At 40.7% G+C, this 23937-nt stretch overlaps 1 protein-coding gene across 3 annotated transcripts in view; it reads right to left on the reverse strand.

The window, feature by feature from the left end:
- ACSS3 (acyl-CoA synthetase short chain family member 3) overlaps nucleotides 1-23937 on the reverse strand; it is a 95279-nt gene that overhangs the window by 25682 nt on the left and 45660 nt on the right. For all 3 annotated transcript variants that reach the window (XM_032999733.2, XM_042793428.1, XM_032999735.2), the window contains one exon: nucleotides 18953-19056. In XM_032999733.2, the coding sequence (XP_032855624.2) occupies nucleotides 18953-19056 (104 nt within the window). The remainder of the gene's footprint in view (nucleotides 1-18952; nucleotides 19057-23937) is intronic.

Below are 23937 nucleotides of genomic sequence, written 5' to 3' on the forward strand. Positions count from 1 at the left end.
CATTGCAAACTCTGACAAGTTCTGTCCAGATAGCCATGCTGCAGGCTGGTAGCCCGAGCACCACTTTAGCATTACGCTTACTGGTCCTGGAAGATAATTTCAGTTAATTGTTTTAGTCTCTGTACAGTACAGCTCATCATACCTTCAGCAAGGACTCAAAAATATCCACCATGTAATTTTGCCACAAAGTTTTCTTCATCTCTTCCCTGGAAGAGATCTACATTTTCTGCTCAGCTCTAGGTTGGTGCATGAGATATAATGAAGTATTAATGTATAGAAAGATCAAGTATACCTTGCTAGTGGTGAGTATTTAACTACAGTCTGATACTAATCATCCATCAGCATTAAAACAAGGAGATGACACCTGACCGCTGTTATCCCAGGGCACTAAAGGGCACAGAGGAGACCAGGTTGGATAAGCCCAATGTGATGTGATGCAGTTAGGTGGCAGACTACCACAAAACTCCGCAGTACATCTGCACCTGCATGGTTAGTATGTGTCGATATGTCATGATTTTTACCACCTTCTAAAGGTAAAGGCTAGTGAAAATTATTTTTCAGATCTATGAAAATTATAGCATGAACTTATCCATCCATTTTACTAATTTCCTCTTCCTTTTGCTTAAGCTTGTTATCAAATGAAGTAAAATTTAATGATGGAGCTTATATTTACTGAAATTCTCATCTTCTAATATATTTAGCAGGACACAGCAGCAAACTATAACAGAAAAGTGAGAGGACCCACAAGGAGACAACAATGACTGAAGAATCTGGAGAACTGTAAATTCTTAAGGATTCCCTGATTCAGTTTACCACCTGTCAAAAAGCAAGTGTGAAATTAAATCCAATTCACACATTATGCACAATTAGGTTAGATTAAAGACAATCTGTCATCCTAAACTGTGAAAGGCTTTCCTAGCTAGTAGTAAAACTTCAAAAACTCTTTCATGCATCATTTGATATTTCATTTCACCCCGTATTTCTGAGAAGTATGACAGATGCAGCAGAAAAATTCTTGAACAGCGATGGTAATTATCATTTATTTTTCCTCCATCTGACTGCATTCTTAGCTCATTCCTCTTGTGAATTAAGCGCATGCAGCATCAACACAATAAACACCAGGTGCATACAGAATGCCAAAATATGGTAAGTGAATAGCAGGGGTCTATCTGAGCAAAACCCAAAAGAAGCATCAAATCTTAGGTGAGGGACACAAGTTGAGTGATTTGTAATCAAGATTTTCATACTTGTCTTACAAGGCGTTTTCCTACTCCTTACAAACTTAAGTAAAGCTAGGGTAAAGAATAAGCAGAAAACCAACTGGAAGGAATTTTAGTTAAGACTTTCTTGTTCAAATATTATTTAGATAGACTATCACATCCAAAGCAGGGCCTTGTCCATCAGGCTGCTTACAATTTAGATTACATTCATTTGGCAGAAGATCAGAACTATTTGTTACCTTGAGGTAGGACGGCTGCAAAACATGTTAATTCATCCCAGCAGTACTCTACAAAACAATGTAAAACCTCTACAACTGTAAGCCTCACGGGAAAACAACAGTGTTTTCGACCTATTCTTCACATCCAAGTGAAATTAAATTTGACCTTTGTCACTTGGTTAAATTGTATACAGAGCCTTAAAAAACCTCTACTTAACTGCTTAAGTTTCTCTATTCAGAAACAGTAATGTAGAAATTTCACTCAGAAAACATGGAAAAGAGATATAAATAGGAAATTCACCAATCCATTTTTTAAAGGGTGACTACGGACACCAGAAAGACCCATTAATTAAATAGACTCTCCAGTACAGAGGTATTTGTACAACAGGACCAGTGCATTGCAGAAAAATTTGGTTTTTTTTTCTGGTTATGACTACTTGCTGTTCAGTATTCCACTTATTCTCTACTTCTTTATTGTATGGTAGCACCAAGAGTGCTCAATAATGACAGGGCCATACACTACAGACACCACAGAGAGTGGTTATTGTCTGACAGACAGCACAGACAATAGCTAAAAGAGACAATGATGTGACAGCATTATTCATTTGTATTATCCACTATATGAAGAAGAATGATTTTGTAATTAAAATGCACAGTTGGACACTGCACAGTTGACTTGGGCTAATTTAAATGCACATCAATGAAGATAACTGTAAAAAAAAGGGTGGTCTCATCATCCTTCTACATCTTGGCTGTATACTCCCTTCTTCCTTTTCCCCCCATTTTTACATGGAATTGGATTGAACTGATTCAGATTTTTTAAAAAAAAATATATATTTTTTTTCCTTTCAGCCAACGTAGTTTTTGCCTAAATCAATGCTCTGATTCTGCTTGCCCTGCAGCCACATGCATGGTAGGACTGGCCCAAGAGCAGGGTTACAAAGGCAGTGCCAGAGGTGAAGGAGGGATGCTCCACTCCCTCTTTTGCAGTTGGTTTGCACTTAGGTGAGAGTGCTGGTTTTGGCTGGGATAGAGTTAATTGTCTTCATATTAGCTAGTGTAGGGCTATGTTCTGGATTTGTGCTGGAAACAGTGTTGATAATGCAGATGTTTTCATTATTGCTGAGCAGCGCTCACACAGCGTCAATGTCTTTTCTGCTCCTCACCCCACCCCACCAGCGAGCAGGCTGGGGGTGCACAAGGAGTCTGGAGGGGACACAGCCAGGACAGCTGATCACAACTGATCAAAGGGATATTCCATACCATATGGCATCATGGTCAGCATATAAAGCTGAGGGAAGAAGAAGGAAGGGCATTTGTCTTCCCAAGTAACAGTTACATGTGATGGAGCCTGGCTGTCCTGGGGGTGGCTGAGCACCTGCCTGCTGATGGGAAGTGGTGAATTAAGCCTTCTTTTGCTTTGCTTGTGCATGCAGTTTTTGCTTTGCCTATTAAACTGTTTTTATCCCAACCCATGAGTTTTCTCACTTCTAGTCTTCTGATTCTCTCCCCCATCCCACCGGGGTGGGAGTGAGCCAGTGGCTGTGTGGGGCTTAGTTGCTGGCTGGGGTTAAACCACAACAGTAAGCTTAGACCATGCACAAATCACATACCCAGTTACACACTGCCACCACCAAGCTATTTATCTCAGTATGTTTCATTTAAAACAGGAACAGCATCACAAGAATTTTCTCTCCCACAATCAATTTGTCCATTTCATCTAATTCATGGTTTAGGATATCACTTTGCATTTTAAATGTCAAATGCAACACAGGTACACATTGAAGTGCTTTCATAAGCCAGGCCATTTTTCTGAAACAAGCCTTTAGTCACAAATAGCTTTCTGAAAGCTCATCTATGTAGTTACTCTATTGATTTAACTCTATATGAAACCCTAACCTGCAGCACTATTGATGAATGCCTCCCACCTCAGCTGGCACACTATTTCCAATCTTTAAAAATAAATACTGCATTATATCCAGTGTTGCACTAATTAAAGTATATTCATACATAAATAAATGGGCAAGCATTCCCATAGTATTATGCACATATACAGCACTGAGACTGACAGCTTCATGCTTGTTTGCACAATCTGGGAATTATGATGTTAGTATTAACCTGACTGTGGAGCCATTTTAATACATGTATAACAACACCTGTGGTACAGCTAGACAGAAGCAGAGTGTTTCCCTCATTTCTTGTGAATGTACAGAAGCCCAGGAAAAAAAAAATTACAAAATAAGCTAAAGGTATTTGAAAATCTGAAGCCTGTTTCCCAAAATAAAATCCATTTTGTTTATAAAGTAATATATTTTCTGAAAGTACCTGAGTTTCCATGCTTAGTCATAGAATTTAATGTCAGAAGAGAAAACAGCAATTCTTTTAGTATTTTCTAAATGCTTCAAAGCACTTGTAGTCATAATGCATATATTACCATGAATGTATATTACACTTGTGAAGGCCAAATACTTCTTGCATAACAGTTCTCATGCTATATTCAATCTACTCGTTTGAAAACAAAATCAACCCCTAAAACCATTAAAATTCCTCCAAGGCTCCCTTTCCCAATCCTATCCAAACACAGAATGTATTTACAAACTGTGCTGTGTGTGGTATTATACATATACACAAGGCCTCTGAAGATTTTAAAGCACATCCAAATAAAATCTCCAGAATAAATGTACAAAATATAACTGTAAAGAAGCTTTAACTGGCTTAGTTAAAGGTTGGTGGGCCATGACAAATATTAAAACCAAAGAAGGAAATAAGTTCAGTTATGATGAACTGGCAAGCTAGTCATAAAGCACCAGAGGTTTATGCATTCATTTTGCTTCCAAATGATAATTTATAATGTATATCTTACAAGTTGCCTATAGCAAAATGACATCCAAGATAATCAGCAGAGAATAGAAAGCTTTTTGGTCAGATTTTGAAGATGTCAGATGGCATGTTTAAAGATGCATTAAGAAGGACAATGCATTGAATTATAACATACTTATATTTTCAGAATAAAAATTAATTCCAAATATTTATTTTTCTCCCACTGTACCATCATGATGAAATACTAAGAGATAAATGGAGATTATAAAAAGTAATTACACATCTCAGTGCTAGCTTTTTACTGTTTAATCATTTTTGGGAATCTTAATATATTGTATGCATAGTAATACTGCCAAGATGGAAAAGACAGATAAAATTACTACTGTGCAATTCAAAAATTTTTTTCTGTATCAGGGTCTAACATCTTAGAAACTCCTGTTCTCTCTCTTTCTACCTTCACTGGGTAGCCTTAAATCCTGCAAAGGATCATTCCTTCCATGCACTAGATGCATGCAGCTTACCTCTAGCTTTCCTGTTCTTAAATCATCAACTTTACACTAATGAGGACTCTGAGCAACAAAAAAAAGGCGGTGCCATGTGACAAGAATGAGATCAGCAACCTGTAACATCTTCACACACATACAAACTCAGGTGCTGTCACAGCTTGTCTCCTTCAGGCAAATGAGACTGCACTATTCTTATTTAACATACTCATTCCTAGAGGTGTCCCCTCTTCTTCATTTGCCTATTCAGTGCATGGTAAATATCATTCATGGCTGAGCTCCATAACTTAAGATTGCTGTACAGTTCTTTTATTTTCAATTTTCTAAACCACATCAATGAAATTTTAAAAAGGAGGAAAACATTTATAAAACTTCATTCATATCAATGCATGTCCCCAACTGCATGTGGAAAGACAATCCAAAAAGATTAATAAGCACAGAAAAATTGAAGTCAAATGGGAACAGAAAAGCTTATTATATACTTTCTATCAATTTTAAGTTAGAAAATGTCAGTGCAAATGAGACAGAGTGGAAATGGTACAGCTGATACTAAATTTGTATCAACACAGAGGAGGTGCTGACCAGTGGGAAGAGTACAGATGGGAGGAAAAGGAGAATCTTCACAGCAATATAAAGAACAGAGGTGTGTACTTTTTTTTTAACCAGAAGGACCTAGTGTGCTTATGGAGTTAACCATGCCAAGTCTGTAATCAGTTCTGTAAATAAAAACAAAAGGGACCCATCTTTTCTTCAAGCCACAACACTTCTGCCATCTCTGACCCAGTATCATCTTTGGAATGTGGTGCATTTCCCAAAATGCATGAGAGAACTGAAAGCCATGTGAAATGCACATGTGAAATAACACTCAAAAGACAAACATTTTTGGAGGAGAAAACACTTCATTAAATGGGGGAGACAGTGAACAGCACTAAAGACCACAATAAACCTACGCAACTGTAATGATTCATTCAAACTAAAAACACCTTAGAGAATATGTATATAATCCAAACATACATTCTTTCACCTCCTACACACACATAAGCAGTACACAGTAATAAACAAGACATTTCTATAAAAATTATTTCTCAGCTAAGCAGATACAGCCTAAATTTCTGAAGAATCCTCTTCACTTAGATTCCACAGAGAAAACTCATGAAAATTCAGGACTGAAAGATGAGTGTACATGACTGCAGGACTGAAATGCTACAAAGGTGTGCTGGGTTCGTGTGAGTGGTGGGGTTTTCGGTAGCAGGGGAGGGGGCTACAGCAGTGGCCCCCTGTGAGAAGCTTCTCAAAGCTCCCCTGGCTCCAAGTTGGCCCCACCTCTGCACCAAGGCCAAGTAAAGTAGCTGTGCCTCCACAATAATGTATTTAAGGTGTGGAACCTGGGAGGAGGAGTTGTGACATATATGCAAACACTGAGGTCAGTGGAAGAATGGAGGAGGAAAGGGGGGGAGGTGTGCCGGTGCACAATCCACCTGCAGCCCATGGTAAGACAGCAGGGCTGCCCCTCCACCACCCATGGAGGTCCACAGTGGAGCAGAAGCTGACATGCAGCCTATGGAGGACCCCACACTAGAGCAGGTGCCTGCACCTGAAGGAGGCTGGGACTCTGAGGGAAGAAGAAGCCTCCAATGCTGTAGTTTGGCACTGGGACGACTGCAACATGGGGAGGGGACCCATGCCAGAGCAGCTTCGGAAATGCTGCAGCCCATGGGAGGGACTCATATCAGAAAGTTTGTGGAGGACTGTCTCCTGTGAGAGATCGTGCTGGAGCAGGGGGAGAATGCCAGGAGTTCCCCCCCTCCCTGCCCCAAGATGGAAGAAGTGGCAGCACTGACTGCACCCCCCACTCCCTTCCCCCTGTGCTGCTGCAGGGGGAGGAGATAGATATCTCAGGAGCAAAGCTGAGCCTGGGAAGAAGAGAGGGGTGGGGTAAGGTGTTTTCAAGACGTGGTAATGCTTCTCACTGTCCTACTCTGTTTGCCAAGTGTTGTTATTGTTAGTGCCTGTATTATATTTACGTTCTTTTTTTTCTTCCCCTAATGACTGTCTTTTGCCCATGACTGTAATGGGTGAGCCACCCCTCCCTGTCCTTATCTGGATTCACCAGCCTTTTGCTTCATTTTCTCCTTCCCAGTGTTGAGGGAAAAGCGGGGAGTGAGCAGCTGCATGGTGCTGCTCAGTTGCCCTCTGAGCTCAAACCACTGAGCCTTTGCTTTTTCTCCTTCTCAGCACCAGGGCGGGGGAAAGAGGGGAGTGAACAGCTGTGTGGTGCTCAGTTGCTTTCCAAGCTTAAACCACAACAAAAGGGCAACACAATCAGGGAAGCAATATCACCCATTTTACAAAATCATGTATGATGGAGGTGCTGAACTGTGTTAGCATGAGTAGAGATTCAATATTTTACCATTAGATTAATGAGGATTACACCAATAAAATGGCTGGTTCTGAGCACCAGTGGTCTTCAGCATTTAATTCTCTTCTCTGCCCACTTGGAAACAGGGTGCTCTGAGGTAAGGTTTTCACAAGTAAGCAATTTTTCCACATTTACAAATGAGGGCTCATTTAAGAAACTTCCATAATTCTAAATGTTCCATGTGACTGCCCATATAAAGGCCCAAGTAGTTTATATCATAATGAAACACCTTCAACAACAACAAAAAAAACGTGTGGGGTGGAAGGAGAGTAAGGCTGAGGAAATTTTGTCTCTGCAATTACAGCATGGTCCTGAGATGTAGATGGAAACTGAGGGCTCTGATGTCCCACACTGAGGAGGGAGCAGGTTTCCCCTCCACTTCCTCCACCTCTGAGTGGTAACATTACTGGAATACTGGGACAGAGAGGCACAACTGCTCTTCACAGGTTTAAGAGACTGGTTGGCATCTCCAAAGCAATTTGGCCCAAATTACTTGGGTCATTAGAAAACATGAGTGTCAATTCCTAATTTAAATCCATGTCACTCCTTTAAGTTATGTTAAATTATCATAAGAAAAATTGCAAGAAATACCAATGCTCCAACCTCAAGAGCGAAGCCAGTCATCGGGATGAGTTAGGAAAGATCTCCTTGATTTTTATACAAGTTGACCAGACAGACAAATAAAAAAATGTATACAAGTTCTGTTCTTCCTTTCTCTGAAGCTAATACTAAAGGCCACTGTACAGAATGAGACAGTCACACACTACTGAAAAGTTAGTCTCTGCCCTTGGCCCCTAAAAAAATTTCCTCCTCTTTCTCCTCCAATACGGATAACCAAAAAACTATTTGACCTGGGTGTCCTAACATGACACTGAAGGAATGACGAGCTACTGTAACTAATACCATGCAGTCCACATCTGCAGAAGTCTGATTACTAGCAACAATGGCTGAAATAATCTTTATGTTCATACCCTTAAAGGACAGAATGCAAGCTCCCAGGTAGACACGTGATAAACGACCACTTTTTTCCTCTTCCTCTTTATGAATCATAGAATACTTTGCGTTGGAATGGACCTTAAAGATCATCTAGTTCCAACCCCCTGCCATAGGCAGGGACACCTTCCACTAGATTGGGCTGCTCAAACCCCGTCCAGCCGGGCCTTGAACACTCCCAGGGAAGGGGCAGCCACAGCTTCTCTGGGCAACCTGTGACAGTGCCTCACCACCCTCACAGGAAAGAATTTCCTCCTTAGATCTAATTTAACCCTACCCTCTCTCAGTTTAAAACCATTACCCCTCATCCTATCCTTGCACTCCCTGATAAAGAGTCCCCATCCAGCTTTCCTGTAGGCCCCCTTTAAGTACTGCAAGGCTGCTGTAAATTCTCCCCAGAGCCTTCTCTTCTCCAGGCTGGACAAAACCAGCTCTCTCAGCCTGTCCTCATAAGGGAGGTGCTCCAGCCCTCTGATCATCCTCATGGACTCCTCTGGACCCACCTGAGCAGGTCCATGTCCTTATGTTGGGTGTCCCAGAGCTGGACACTGTACTGCAGGTAGGGTCTAAGAAGAGTGGAGTAAAGGGGGTGAGTCTTCTCCCTCGACCTGCTGGCCACACTTCTCGATGCAGCTCAGGATACAGTTGGCTTCCTGGGGTGCAAGCACACAGAGCTGGCTCATAGACAGTTTTCCATCCACTAACACCCCCAAGTCTTTCTCCGCAGGGCTGCTGTCAATCCATGCATTGCCCAGTCTTTATCTGTGTTTGGGATTTCCCCAACCCATGTGCAGGACCTTGCACTTGCCTTGTTGGATTTCATCAGGTTTGCACAGGCCCACCTCTCAAGCCTGTCCAGGTCCCTCTGGATGCCATCCCTTCCCTCCAGCATGTCGACCACACCACACAGCTTCGTGTCATCAGAAAACTTGCTGTGGGTACACTCAGTCCCACAGTCCATGTCATCAACAAAGATGTTAAACAGCACTGGTCCCCATAATGACTCCTGAGGAATGCCACTTGTCACTCTCCATTTGGACATCGAGCCATTGACTGCAATTCTTTGAGTGATACCATCCAGCCAATTCCTTATCCACCAAGTGGTACCTATAATAAGTTCAGTTATCCAGAAAATTATGCTCAGATGTCTCTGTAATTCAGGGCTGCAGAGCTGCAGAAGTTTCTGCAGAGTAATTTCTACTTCTGTAGAACTGTTCTGTAGGATATCAGCTTCCACTAAAAAAATATTATTTTAGTCTTGACAGGATTCACAGATCTTCAAAAAGCATGAACTGCATCTACACTGAGGCATCATCTGACAACCAGTAGCCTGGACTTTGGAAGGAATTTGTAATTTGTTTCATCTCTTTCTTCTCAGCTCCAGATTCCTGGGCTCTGTAACTCCAGAACTGATTGCTGGCACTCAAAAAAAAAAAAGAAACAACCCTCCAAAAATTTACTCTTTTGCTGCAAATTAAACAGCCATTCTTTGTTTAGTTTACCTTTCCTGCTGCCTCTTGGTCTGAAAATTTCACCACATTAAGGAATGCACTGGACTAGAATGCATTATATTAAGGAATGCACTGGACTGATCTGCACAGTTTTAAATGTGGCAAAGCAAAAGATGATTGAAGAACAAAATCTGGAATCCAATTTTAAAATGTGAGGAGATGGAGGTCTAGATTAACAAGGTAATTTACTGAAAGAACAGTTCTGTAGCGGAGACCTGGAAAGATTAGCTAATAGAATTCAGAAATCCATCTTTCCAGATACTCACGAGAAGATTCTACACAACGTTGCCAAGACAACACAATGGAAACCGAAGACTCGGGACTACGTCATGCTGCTTGGAGACCACATTAATAAACTCTTTCTTATACATGATTGTGGTAGGAAGTACTTCACTGAAATATATTAGAGTGAGTACACTTAACTAGGATTCATATTTTTTACATCGATTAAATGATTCAGTTGCTTTGTTTGTATAGTCTTAATAAAAGATCTGTATAACCATTACTCCTATGTGGAACTACATAATAATAGTATGTCCTAATAAAAATACTACCAACAAAGCCATTTGCATGTTTTAGAGGTAAGACATGAGGAACAAGAACAATTTTAAAAGTGAAAGAGTATATTAATAATTGTGCTACAGAAGTTGGGGAATTCCTAACAGTAAAGTTTATCACACTATGTCTCAGACTATCCAAGATCTTGTTACAATGCGCACACACTATAACCTTCTTTTTCAGCAACCATAATGTAGCAAGCACTATGTGATTTTTGTCCTAATTCCTGCTGCAGACACCCACTCCTTACTGCATAAGGCGCTTATTTCCATGAAAACAGAAAATGTGCACCATCTTTTCATAGTTATGCCTGCTAGTGAGATGACACACTCAGGACATAGCAGATACCTCCAGTTTGAACCTCCTACACTTGCATGCTCTGTAACTTTGATTCCCATAGTACACAACCAAAAAAGTTTTATGGAAACATGTCTCCTGACTGAGATTTTATGCATGTCAAATTTTATCGCTGAATTTTCAGTTTCATTTCTGTTTCATCTGAGTTTTCCTATACATCCTCAAAGACAGAGTCTCAAAATGTTTTTATTAAAAGTCATGAGAAAAAACCTCTTTACATCCTATACTTATTATGAAGAAACAGAACTCTGACTTAACATCTTCTCAAATGTGAAAAAAATGTGGCAGTTTAATTTTATTTCTTTTTACTACAAAATAACGAATAGCTAACATGAAAGCAGTTGAGGATGTTTAACATAAGCTTTCAGAGCCTTCATGCTTCCACAGCTCTTCCCAACCTCATGGCTGTTACCCTTTTTTCCTTCTAGAATTAAAAATTAGCTCCAAACCCAAGGTTTGCCGGGTTTGTGCGGTGGGGTTTTGGTACTGGGGGAGGGGCTACAGGGGTGGTGCCTGTGAGAAGCTGCTAAAAGCTCCCCCAACTCCAAGTCAGACCCACCTCTGGCCAAGGCCAAGCTAATCAGCGATGGTGGCTGCATGTCTGTGATAACATATTTAAGAATGGGAAAAAAAACCTGCTGGGGGAACCTGCAGCAGAGAGAGGAGTCGGAATGAGGCAAACACCTATGCAGACACCAGGTCAGTGAGGAAGGAGGAGGAGAGGTGTGCTGGAGCAGACTCCCCTGCAGCCCGTGGTGAGAGGGCAGGCTGTCCCCCTGCAGCCCATGGAGGTCTACAGTGGAGCAGACACCCACCTGCAGTCCATGGAGGACCCCACTCTGGAGCAAGCAGCTGCACCCAAAGGCGGCCAGGACTCTAAGGGAAGCCCATGCCAGAGCAGTCTGTTGCTGGGAGGACTGCAGCCCATGCAAAGGACCCATGCTGGAGCAGTTTGTGAAGAGCTGCAGCCCTGTGGGAAGGACTCACATCAGCGAAGTTTGTGGAGAGCTGTCTCCCATGAGAGGGACCCCACGCTGGAGCAGAAGAAGACTGTGAGGAATCCTCCCCCTGAGGAGGAAGGAGCAGCAGAGACAATGTGTGATGAACTGACCACAATCCCCATCCGCTGCCCTCATGCACTGCTCAGGGGAAGGAGGTAGAGAAATTGGGAGCAAAGCTGAGTCTGGGAAGAAGGGAGGGGTGGGGGGTAGGTGTTTTTAAGATGTGGTTGCATTTCTCACTATCCTGCTCTGTTCTGATTGGTAAATTAGAAGTGGCAGTGGTGTTCAAATTAAATTGATGGGTTTTTTCCCAAATCGAGTCTGTCTTTTTCCTGTGACCACAATTAGTGAGTGAGTCCTCCCTGTTTTTGTCTTGCCTCCCGAGCCTTTCGTTTATTTTCTCCTCCCCATCCCACTGGTGTGGGGAGCAAGCTGCCACATGCTGCTCAGTTGCCCACTGCACTTAAACCACAACATGATGTAACCCAAACTCACATCTTTTTGTGTACTGAGGCCTCTCCCAAGGATGTGACATAGTAGGTACCATGCAAACACTGTTTGGGCTATTTGAAATGGATTTGGCAAAGTGCCCTGTAATGTACTTACCTGGAATACTGAAACAGAGCTACTGTATAATTTCCTTAAAATATAACTACACACAAAGGCAAAACAAGGTCCAAAATGTGCATTCCTGTTCCTTTTCAGACAAAGTATCACAAAACATATGTAAATATGACAGGAAAATTTACCTCTATGCACGAAAAGCTTTGTTTTCTAAAACTGAATTTGCAATGACTTCCTGGATAGCTTGGGGCAAGATACTTGTCTTTCTCAATTTAATGTCTGCAAGGCTGTAATAACTTTACTTACTTGATAGGGGTATTAAAAGAATTAATTTGCTTGTGTTTGCACAATTACTTTGAAGATGAAAATTGCTATTTAAATGTTAAGTGTCATTTCATATAAAAAAGCAAAAACTAAACACCTGCGCAAATCCAGAACAAGACTGTCCTCTCTCCATGTACAGATGAGCACAGGATCTGAAAGTACTGTTCTTTCATCCATTGCCATGTCTCCAACGAAAACAGCAAGTGCTTATCGGTCCTTACTGCCTCAAATCCTACTTGCCACTCATTGCTGCTGTGACATACACTTCACAGCTTGTAAGATGTTCTTACTATACTTGTAATACAAATATTAACATTTAAAATAAGTGTTATTGATGGAGGCATACTGACACAAATCAAAGTTTTTAATCAATCAGGTTTTCCAGGCGTAGCTGCTTTGAAGTCCCCTAATGTAAGCTTTCTTCTGTTTCAAAGTACCATTTCAACTCACAGTGATTTCATATACTCCATATATCTTCCAAATTAAAAATGAAAGAAAATTCTATCTACATTTCTTTGTCCATACTAATGTATTTCTAGTTTCGATATATGGCAAAGGGGTCAAGAGCCTTGAAGATACCTTACTGATACAGATAAGATAAGCCTGGAGAAGCAATTGGTTTTCACTCCCTTTTTGCTTTATAATACTTCTGTTTGTCAGCTTTTTGTTTCCCTTCACTCATATTTCCATCTCCAAATAATGACTCAGTGTGCTGGGTTTCCATAATGGGGTTTTTGGTAGCAGAGGAGGGGGCTATAGCAGTGGTCCCTGTGAGAAGCTTCTCGAAGCTCCCCTGGCTCCAAGTCAGACCTGCCTCTGGCCAGGGCTGAGCCAATTAGTGACAGTGGCTGCGCCTCTGCGATAACGTATTTAAGAAGGGGAACCTGGGAGGTGGTGGGGACTTGTGAGGAGGAGTTGCAAGAAAGACACCAATGCAAACACTGAGGTCAGTGGCAGGAAGGAAGGAAGGAGGAGGAAGGAGAGGATGTGCACCAGAGCAGAGACACCCCTGTATCCGATGGTGAGACAGCAGGGCCCTCCTCCCCGCCACCCATGGAGGTCCGTGGTGAATCAGAGGATGACCTGCAGCCTGTGGAGGACCCCACACCACGAAAGGCATCTGCACTTAAAGGAAGCTGTGATTCTGAGAGGAGAAGCAGCCCCCACTGTTGTAGTTCGGCACTGGGAGGACTGCAACATGTGGGGGTGACCCATGCTGGAGTAGTTTGGGAATGGCTGCATCCCATGGGAAGGACTCACTCCAGAGAAGGTCCAGTGAGAGGGGAGCTATGTGGAGCCGGGGAAGAATGTGTGGTGTTCACCTCACCTCTCCAGAAGGAAGGAGCAGTGGGACTGACTGTAACCCCCCATCCTTTGTCCCCTGTGCTGCTGAGGGGAAGGAGGTAGAGAGATCAGGAGCAGAGCTGGGTTCGGGAGGAATGGAGGGGTGGTTTTTGGATGTGGTGGTGCTTCTCACTGTTCCATCTTGTCTGTTAAGTGTTGTTGTTAGTGTTTGAATTAAAGTGATGTTCTTTTTTTTTCTTTTTTATTAGCTCTACATAAAATAGCTAACTGTCTCAACCTCTTCCTGCTAGAAGTGATTAGGATTTTTTATTCTGTGCTTTCAGTTGTCATTTTTTATTTTAGAGATAGTTTGGAAAATTGTTCTCTCTGAATTTTTGGTTTCTCTAAGTCATAAGTCACTAACCTTGCATATTTCTAATATGAAGTAAAGCAGCCAGTTACCTACTCCGTAAAATATTTCACATTCAGCACATACAGCTTTAACCTGGTGTACTGAAATACAGTACTATTGGATTAAAAAGGCTTTTCCAGCATAGAAATCTACTTTCAACAATATTTTACCAAGTGACAGACACAGCTGAATGTGACAGCTGCTTGTTTTTTCACAGTTAATTGGATACATTTTGTATTCTGCTAAAAAAGAGGTGACTCAACAGCAGAAGGGAAGGCTGCTTTCATCTACTGCCCTGGCTGCTGTGCTCTACGACAAGTGAAGCCTTTCAGAGGAAGACCTGCTTCTTCCCCCAAGCATTTGAGCATGTTAATCTCAAAGGAAGTTCAGGAACACAGGACAGTGTGGGGAAAAGCATTTCTATTTCATCTCACTTGCCAGACCTGACTGTTCTCTATTTTAAAAGTTATACAAATCTAGTTTATTAGCCTGTATTCTATTAAACACTTTTTTCTATGCCTGGGAGGCAAGGAGGGGGTGTTGCACTTTATGTGAGAGGGGTTCTGCCTTGTCAAAGGTCAGTCAGATCAGGAGCCAGTCAAGAACTTACAAGTGAAGACCAGCAGGCAGACCAACACGCATACTGTCATTCACAGGCCTTCATCCTGATGGAGGACTTTAACCATCCCGATTCCTCATGGAAGAACAACATAGCAGAGCACAAGCAACCCAAATTTATACAGTGCACTGATGACAACTTCCTGACAAAGGTGATCAAGGGACCAATAAGGAAAGGTGCTCTGCTGGACCTCATGCTTACAAACAGGGAAGAAATGGTCAGGAGCAGCCTTGGCTGCAGTGACCATGAGATGGTGGAGTTAAGGATTCTGAAAAGAGGGAGCAAGGCAAAAGCAAGACCATTGCCCTGGATTTCAGGACAGCAGACTAATCTCTTCAGAGATCCGCTTAGAAGAATCTCATGGGATACAGAAAGAAGAGAGTTCCAGGAGAGCAGGTTGATATTCAAGGATCACTTCCTCCAAGATCAAGAGAAGTCCATCCTGACAAATAGGAAATCAAAGGCAAGAGGCCTGAATGGATGAGCAAGGAGTTCCTGACTGAACTCAGACACAGAAAGGAAGTGGAGGTGGAAATAAGGGCAGATGACCCAGAAGATGTCATCCAATTGTGCAGGGATGGGGTTAGGAAAGCCAAGGCTCACCTGAAGTGGAATCTGGTAAAGGACATGAAGGGCAACAAGAAAGGATTCTACAAGTACATAAATAGCAAAAGGAAGAACAGGGAAAACATGAGCTTGCTGCTGAACAGGACAGGGCATCTGGTGGCAAAGGTCACAGAAAAGGCTGAGGTACCGAATGCCTTCTTCACCTCAGTCTTTACTGGTAAAATAGACTTTCAGGATTCCCAGACCCCCAAGACCAGAGGGAGTCTGGAGCAAGGAAGACTTACCCTCGGTGGAAGAGACCAGGCTAGGGAACACTTAAACAAACTGGGCATACATAAGTCCATGGAGCCTCATGAGCTGCACCCATGAGTGCTGAGGGAGCTGGCTGATGTCATTGTAATGTCACTCTTGATTACCTTACAAGGGTCATAGTGACTAGGAAAGGTTCTTGAAGACTGGAAGAGAGCAAATGTCAGTCCTCTCTTCAGGAAAGGCAAGAAGAAAGATCCAGGGAACCCTCACCTCACCCTCACCTCAGTCCCTGGGAAGGTGATGAGGCAACAAATGCTGGAAAGCATTTCCAAACACACGAAGGACAAGAAGGTGATCAGGAGTAGCCAGCATGGATTTATGAAGAGGAAATCATGCTTAATCAACCTAATTGCCTTCTACAGTGAGGTGACTAGCTTTGTGGATGAGGGGAGAGCAGTGAATGTTGTTTACCTTAGTAAGGCTTTTTACGCTGCCTCCTATAACATTCTCATAGATAAGCTGACAAAGTATGGGTTAGATAAATGGACAGCAAGGTAGACCGAGAACTGTCTGAACAGCCAGGCCCTGAGGGTTGTGACCAGTGGCACAAAGTCTCGTTGGAGACAAATCACTAGTGGTGTACCCCAGGGGTTGATAGTGAAGCCAATACTATTCAATTTCATCATTAATTACCTGGACAATGGAAAACACTTTGCTCTCAGCAAGTTTGCATATGATCTAAAACTAGGAGGAGCATCTGATATATCAGATGGGTGTGTCGCCATTCAGAGGCATCTCAACAGCATGGAGAAATAGATCAACAAGAACCTCAATGAAGTTCAACAAAGGGAAGTGCAAAGTCTGGCATCTGGGGAGGAATAACCCCAGACACCACTGCACACTGGGGACCGGCCAGCTGGAAAGAGAAGAATCTTCAGAGAATGACCTTATGATACTGGTGGACAGCAAGATGACCATGAGGTAGCAATGCATCCGCACAGCAAAGAAGGTCAATAGCATCCTGGGCTGCAAAAGGAAGAATGCTGTCAACAGGCTGAGGGAGATGATCCTTACTCTCTGCTCGGCACTACTGGGGCCGTATCTGGAGGGGCCAGTTCTGGGTTCCCCAGTGCAAGAGATCGAGCTACTGGAGAGAATCCAGTGAACAGCCAGGAAAAGGGACATCTTTTATATGGGGAGAGGCTGAGAGAGATAGGAATGTTCAGTCTGGAGAAGGCTTGGCGGAGATGTTATCAATGTGTATAAGCACTGGATGGGAGGAAATGAGGCAGACAGACTTCTCAGTGGTGCCCACTGACAGGACAAGAGGCAATAGGCACAAACTAAACCACAAGATATTGCAGCTGAGCACAAGAAAAAATGTTTCTACTGTGAAGGTGGTCAAACACTTGCACAGGCTGTCCAGAGCGGTTGGTGAATCCCCATCCACAGAGATACTCAAAACTGGACAGAATCCTGGGCAACTCTCTCTCTGACTCTCCTTGAGCAGGGGTGTTGAACTACATGACCTCAGCAAGTCCTCATCAACCTCAATGATTCTGGGATTCTTCCTTCCTTCCTTCTCCTTAGCCCCTGGAATTCAGTTCTCTGATAGGAACTCTGACTTAGTAATTTTCTTCCTTCAGTCTTGCTTATATTCAACAGCACACATTTCTACAGAAATCACTTGGGAATAAAAATGAGTCTTCATTCTAACCAAATTATTAAATGTTCTCAAACACTGTATTTGAAATGGCCTTAGCTCATTAAGTCCTGCTACAGTTTAATTTACGAGCATGCCATGACTATAAAAATCAAGAAACATATTGTACTCTGAGCTGGGCTCATGGCCTCTGAAAGTCTCTCAAACACAGTCTTACCTCTACACACTATGAGTAAAATTACATCCACATGCTTGTTTAAGGTCTCTCATTGATACCTGAGACACATCTGAATGAATGCAGTAACATTAAACCTTTGCACTAAATATATGTCAGAGCTATGGGCAATTATATAGATAGACAGATGTGCATGGACATAGATAAAAACACAAAAACACATGCAAAATTATATAAAGTATTATTGCTTACTGCCAGTTCAGTAGAGAGTCAAAGACATTATTTGATCTTTTAACTTTTTTCAGTTAATTGCTCATTCTGCATCACTGAGGCCTGTTCTTGCCTACAGACATCAGGATCATAGAGAAGTGAGCAAAATGCAGGTCTTGTCCCTCACAGTTAGCAATTAATTAGCATACTAAATCAAGATTAAATAAAAAATGACACTACTATCTTCCAGTACTTTCTCTGTATTTATCTAAGATTGTGGGTTTGTTTTTTTTTTTAATAAAAATGATGCATTTTAAACCTCAACTGATTTAATTACATAACATATACTATAGATAAGGAAATTTCCACTTTTTATTCTTATCTTATACATCTATCTGACCCATCATGGGGGAATCAAAACACTTTTCTCCAGAGAGAGAGGACATAGAAAATTTGCATCTCAAAACAATCATGCACAGAAAACAGAAGAGGTATTCCTGGAAGGGAGTGAAGGAGGGAAGAGAGAAGGAAGCTTTTGTAATATACTTCCTTGGCTTAAATAACAATAATGTGTGTAAGAAGCAAAATACAAATCTGACCTTGTAATAGTGAAATTTAAAAATATATTAATCCATAGTTACAAGGAGATAGATCTGATCAAGCCTTAAACCAGAATTCAGCTGGGATTTTTGCAAAGTTACACATAGATTGGTACTCTGATTTCTTCATTGCAGTCTAAGTATCTAATCCTCCTCTAGTGAAATAAATGGGACACATTCCAAAATAATCAACAGAAGATGAATGAGATCCATACAGAACAATATTAAAGACCAATGAGTATACCCTGTGCTGCAGATATTTTAGATACACAAAATTTATGTGCAAAAACATTAACTTAAACATGAAAGCTTCTCTAAATACCAAATTTTCTGTCACAAAATAGTCACACATGCAAACAGTATAAAAATATACCTGGAAAAAATACTGATGCAAACATTTTTTTGTTTGGTTGGTTTTTTTTAAAAAAAAAAACATGGGCATCAGAAAATACCTTTTTTTTTCTATACAGATTTTAAAAATGCTGTTTTATAAATATATCCTGAAGTCACTTTTCAGAGCACTTTCAAAATACATTCTTCCTGCTTGAATTTTTATTTTCACACTTGGTCCTGCCTATTTAAATGTTCATGGAAAGAGAAACCAGTTCTATCTGAAGACTCATGAAACACACCTGAAAATATCTCCTCATTGTATTTGACAAATGGTATTTTAAAACACTCACCAGTTTGCCACCAGTGGTCCAAGACAGGTACCCTGAAGATCTTTTTTGACCATTCCAGTGTATCCACATCACAGTGCTCACCAGCTACAAATAACATTCTGAACCTTTAAATAAAAATTTAAAATGTATGTATCTTGATCTGGATGGGGAAAGGAAAACAAAATAACAAATTCAATAAATATCTCTGGTCGGTGTCCCAGATAAAGAGAAAAGGAGAGGAAGGACTCTTACTGTTTGTATGCTCCTTCCTAATAAGTAACAATTAGAATCTTAGCAACACTGATTTATGCTACTTAATACATCATATATGAGAAGCTTTATTTTCTGAATGCAAAGACCTTGGGACACCAGAGGCAAGCAACTGTCAATGGAAGTAAAAAAAAAAAAAAAAAAAAGAATACTCCATACACAGGAACTAGGTAGATATCCATTAGGCAAAACATAGGAATGATATACCACAAAAGGGTCTGAAAGAGATACCAGAAAAATTAATAAAGAAATAAACAGATATAAAAGGAAACACCTGCAGCATAACTCAAAGTTGTTAATAATGTTCCATTTAAACAGATTTAATACTTTTTTGAACTGTTGAGTCACCTTTTGATAGTCATTTGGAAATTAGTTTTGGGGGAAACAATGAGTAATAACATCATTTTCCTGCGGAGAGACAGGCTATATACACATAAATGAGAAAAAAAAAATAAAGTAATCCTACTAGATAATGACAATAAGAACAACATTCTTAGGTTCCTGATCACAGTACTAGACTTCACCTCATTTGACTGGACATTCCTCAGCCAAATTTGTCAGAGAAGAGATGCAATGCCTGGCAGTCCTGGCAGACGTGATCTGCATGTTTGTACCATTAAACTAGTGAGGGCTATGGAACTGGGTATTAAACCCACACACAGACTCTAACTTCAGAATCTTTTATTGGATGTTTAGTCACACTGTCATCTTTCATTAAGCATTACAAATTCACTTCATGACCTGTTTACAACGATAAGGTCCTCTATGTCAAGGGTAGCGTTCTTAAATATGACTATTAGTACTCAGAAGCTAGACATTGCTGGACATTACTGCATGCTGCTAAGGTTTTGATCTAACAATTGCACAGTAACTTTAATCCTGTCATAGCAGATTTTTTGCACTTATTTCCTAATGAGCAATTTAAAACTGTTGAATTGCATATGGTGTGGCCTCACCTTGAGCACTATGTGCAGTTCTGGGCCCCGCAATTTAAGAAGGATGTGAAGGTCCTTGAATGCATCCAGGGGAGGGCAACAAAGCTGGTGAAAGGGCTGGAAGAAGGAGTGCCTCATGAGGAGCAGCTGAGGACTTTGGGTTTGTCTAGTTTGGAGAAAAGAAGGCTGAGGGGTGACCTCATTGCTTTCTCCAGCTTCCTGAGGAGGGGAAGCAGAGATGGAGGTGCTGATCTCTTGTCCATGGTATCCAGGGATAGGACATGTGGGAATGGTTCAAAGCTACACCAGAGGAGTTTTGGACATTAGGAAGCATTTCTTCACCGAGAGGGTGATCAAACACTGGAACTGGCTTCCTAGAGAGGTGGTTGATGCTCCAAGCCTGTCAGTGTTTAAGAGGCATTTGGACAATGCCCCTAATAATATGCTTTAACTGTTAGTCAGCCCTGAAGTGGTCAGGCAGTTGGACTAGATGATCATTGTAGGTCCCTTCCAACTGAAATATTGTATTCTAGTCTATAGTCACAGATACTCATGACACTGGTCAGACACCAACACCTAATAAGAAGATACTAAAGAGGAAAATCATTTACAATCTTGCCTCCACACCTTCAACAAAGAAATAAGCAATCCTTTTCAGGCAGAAACACAGAACTTCTAATTCAGGTTCATGATGTACAGATGAAAATGAACGGCTAACTATACTCAGATGAACTGCTGATTTATGTTCAGTATTTTGTCATTAGTACATGCCTAGTTTTATAGTCTGTGTTGTGACAGCATGATTTCTGCTGACAGCAATGCATGGTATTTATCTTACTTGGCTCTTATTATCCAAAAAATATGTCTATGATGAACTAGTTCTCTAGGCTTCTTGTATAGTCCACAAAGAACAAAAGCAAACTTTAGAGAGTAATTTACCTTTAAGAGACTCAAAAGGGTAAGGTTTATCTTTTACATAACAAAAACAAAATTAAAACCAAAATGAAACAAAATCCAAGGCCCTAGAGCAACACTGTCACATAACTAAGCCACAGTATAGAGACTTTATTAAGCAACTGTTTCAAAAAATAGCAATAGACACAGCTAATTCAGTTATTGCATTGTAACTTGAAAGGGATGTTCCTGCATCTCAGAAAAAGGAAATCAGGAATGTCTGAAAGTTTCAAACAGTCTTATTTTGCTGAATACTTAAACATGTTACTATTTAAGCAAGATTTGGCAACAGAAATCATCTATTTGACAAATAAAATCTAAATCTGAGGGAAATTTAAGACATAACATTTCAGGTTTCATTTTATAGATAAATCACAGTGGAAAACTAAACCTCCTTCCCCAGAAGGATGGTGTGGCAGTCTGAAACACTTTAGCCATGTCAATGCATGTTTGTAACCAGCAGATGTAATCCTTCCACAAGGTATAATGTGAATTCTGAATGCAGAGCTGCCACACACATGCTTTATCCGTACAGCCTCCCTTCCGTAGTATCTGCACAGAGTGGGCTCAAGCCTTCCCTCCCTCAAATCTTCCCTACTCGGCTTATGACTAAGAGAGCACTTTCATTTTACTCAGAGATGCAATTTAAAACCTCAAAGAGTTGACGGAAGAGAGGAAAGGTAAGAGGCAAATACAGATTCAGACTCCACATCAGAAGAACTCTGTTTACTAGCAAATAACCCCTTCCTTTCTTTCTCTGAGTAAAAGTGTACAGGTACGCTCACACTACAAGTGACTAAACATTTCACGAACAGCCTGTCATGCCAAGAGAAACTGCAGAGACACTCTATCAAGTACTATATCAACCCTCAAGGCTTCTGAGATGACAGAATGTCCAATTAAGATATGAATGGAGTTTCATGTGGCCCAACATTAGACCCTGGATTTAAAAATACTTCTCTAAAATGTCCCCTTGTTAGGATTGCAGCACAGTCAGATCAATGTCAGTGACATTCTGCTTCACTTCAAGTCTTCACACAGTCCATTATGAATGAAGATAACTGCTGAACAAAGGATTTAACTATTGTCTTTCAGCAATGGACACAAACTTCATTGATTTTGTAAAACCTCTAGACTTGTCACCACAAAAAGAAAGAATTCTTATATATGGTACTCATGAAACAAATTTAACTTCAGAGGCATGTAATTTAGAAAGAAAACTACGAGATTCATCTTCCCGTGTAGATGAAATCCAGAACACAGTTTAGGAAATTATGAGAAAAATCAGAGCAAGTAACTCAAGTGTGTCAGAAATGAGAAACAGAAATGCATAGATTAGCCTGTCTGACCATAGAACTGGGAATACCTCTAAGAGGGAACACAGAGATTGACCTCTCCTCTAGAGACCACAGACATCCCATAACAAGGCTGACCAAACCATAAAGCATACTTTGAATATTCACACTCTGTTCCTCTCCATAGGATAGGTGTATCTTGTTAGCATAAAAGGCAGCCTCTCACAGTGTAAGGACTGGTGACCTACTTGCTGTGTAGACGCAAGGCAGCAGAAGGTACAGAGTAAAGTTACATCTGGAGACAACATAAGTAAAACACGGGATGAAACATCATGAAGTGCAATAAGTCATGTGCCCCAAAACTGAAGACAGTCTTATTTAAAGTGAAGCTTAGCTTCAACAGAAAAAAATGTGATGAGTTTATTGACTTTTAGATCCATTTACAGATCCATAGTTAGAATACAGGAAAAGAAACTTCCACAAGCAAAAGATATTGGGAACTTTAATCATCAAAGGAGGGACCCCTGCATGAGCTAAATATAGCAACCTGAGAATGGTCGTACATGTGAACTAAGCAGGAGCAATCATAGATGTAGCCATAATAATAACTTTGATATATGAAAATCACTTTACTGCATATCTATTTACAAACTTGTGAAAGTCAGAAGATCTTGAAAAAATGTTACCATGTTGAACTAGAACATGCAGATGAAAAAATTTAACTTCCTTAATTTCGTAACAGTGTTTTTGCCAACCCTTCTTTCTGACACCCCAAGATGGCTTCTTTCTTGGAATAGAAGGCAGGGGATCAAATGTATAAGCAGCTTTCACATCAAATAAGCATAGTTCTCTGTACTCATAAATATTCAACATGATTTTGGCAAACTGCTTTCTGAGCACATCTCCCACATTAGAAGATAATTACTGCAATGAGTATGACCCAAATCAGTATCTAGTACCTGAATGCTTTTTATTGTAAAGCACAAGCCATTGCTGATAATTACAATTAATAGATAACTCTAAGTTGTAACACAGATAAATGTTATGATAAAAGAGAACAAAATATCGTATAAGTGAAAACTACATATATGTATTTTATGACTTTTTTTTGACTCATGTTCACATGCAGGGCACTCCTGTTAAGCACAGCTCAATTTACATAATATGAAATGTTCTGTAATTAGGCACATTAAACACAACATTTCAGCTATGATGTAAAAATTCAATTTATGAATTCATTAACTTTATAAACTGAAAATTCTGTTAAGTGTCCTTGTTTTAAAAATATTAAAACACCTAGAACTTAAAAGATGTGACAAAGAAGTTAGGACATCATGTGATCCCCTGAGCCAAAAGCAGAATTATTCTCTCCTGAATTGCCAGTTTCAATAATCAGATTTTATAATCTGCAGGTTCAAGAACAACCTTATATTGTGAGAAGGAGAGGGATTAGCTCTTTGGCAAATTCACAGCCCAAAACTGTCAAAAAGAATATCAGAGCCAAGTGCCACAAGCCTAACAAAGCATAGGAACTATGGAATTATTTTCTCCT

This window comes from Tyto alba, unplaced genomic scaffold (genome assembly GCF_018691265.1).
Source record: "Tyto alba isolate M040663 unplaced genomic scaffold, T.alba_DEE_v4.0 Super-Scaffold_2, whole genome shotgun sequence".
Taxonomy (NCBI): Eukaryota; Metazoa; Chordata; class Aves; order Strigiformes; family Tytonidae; genus Tyto; species Tyto alba.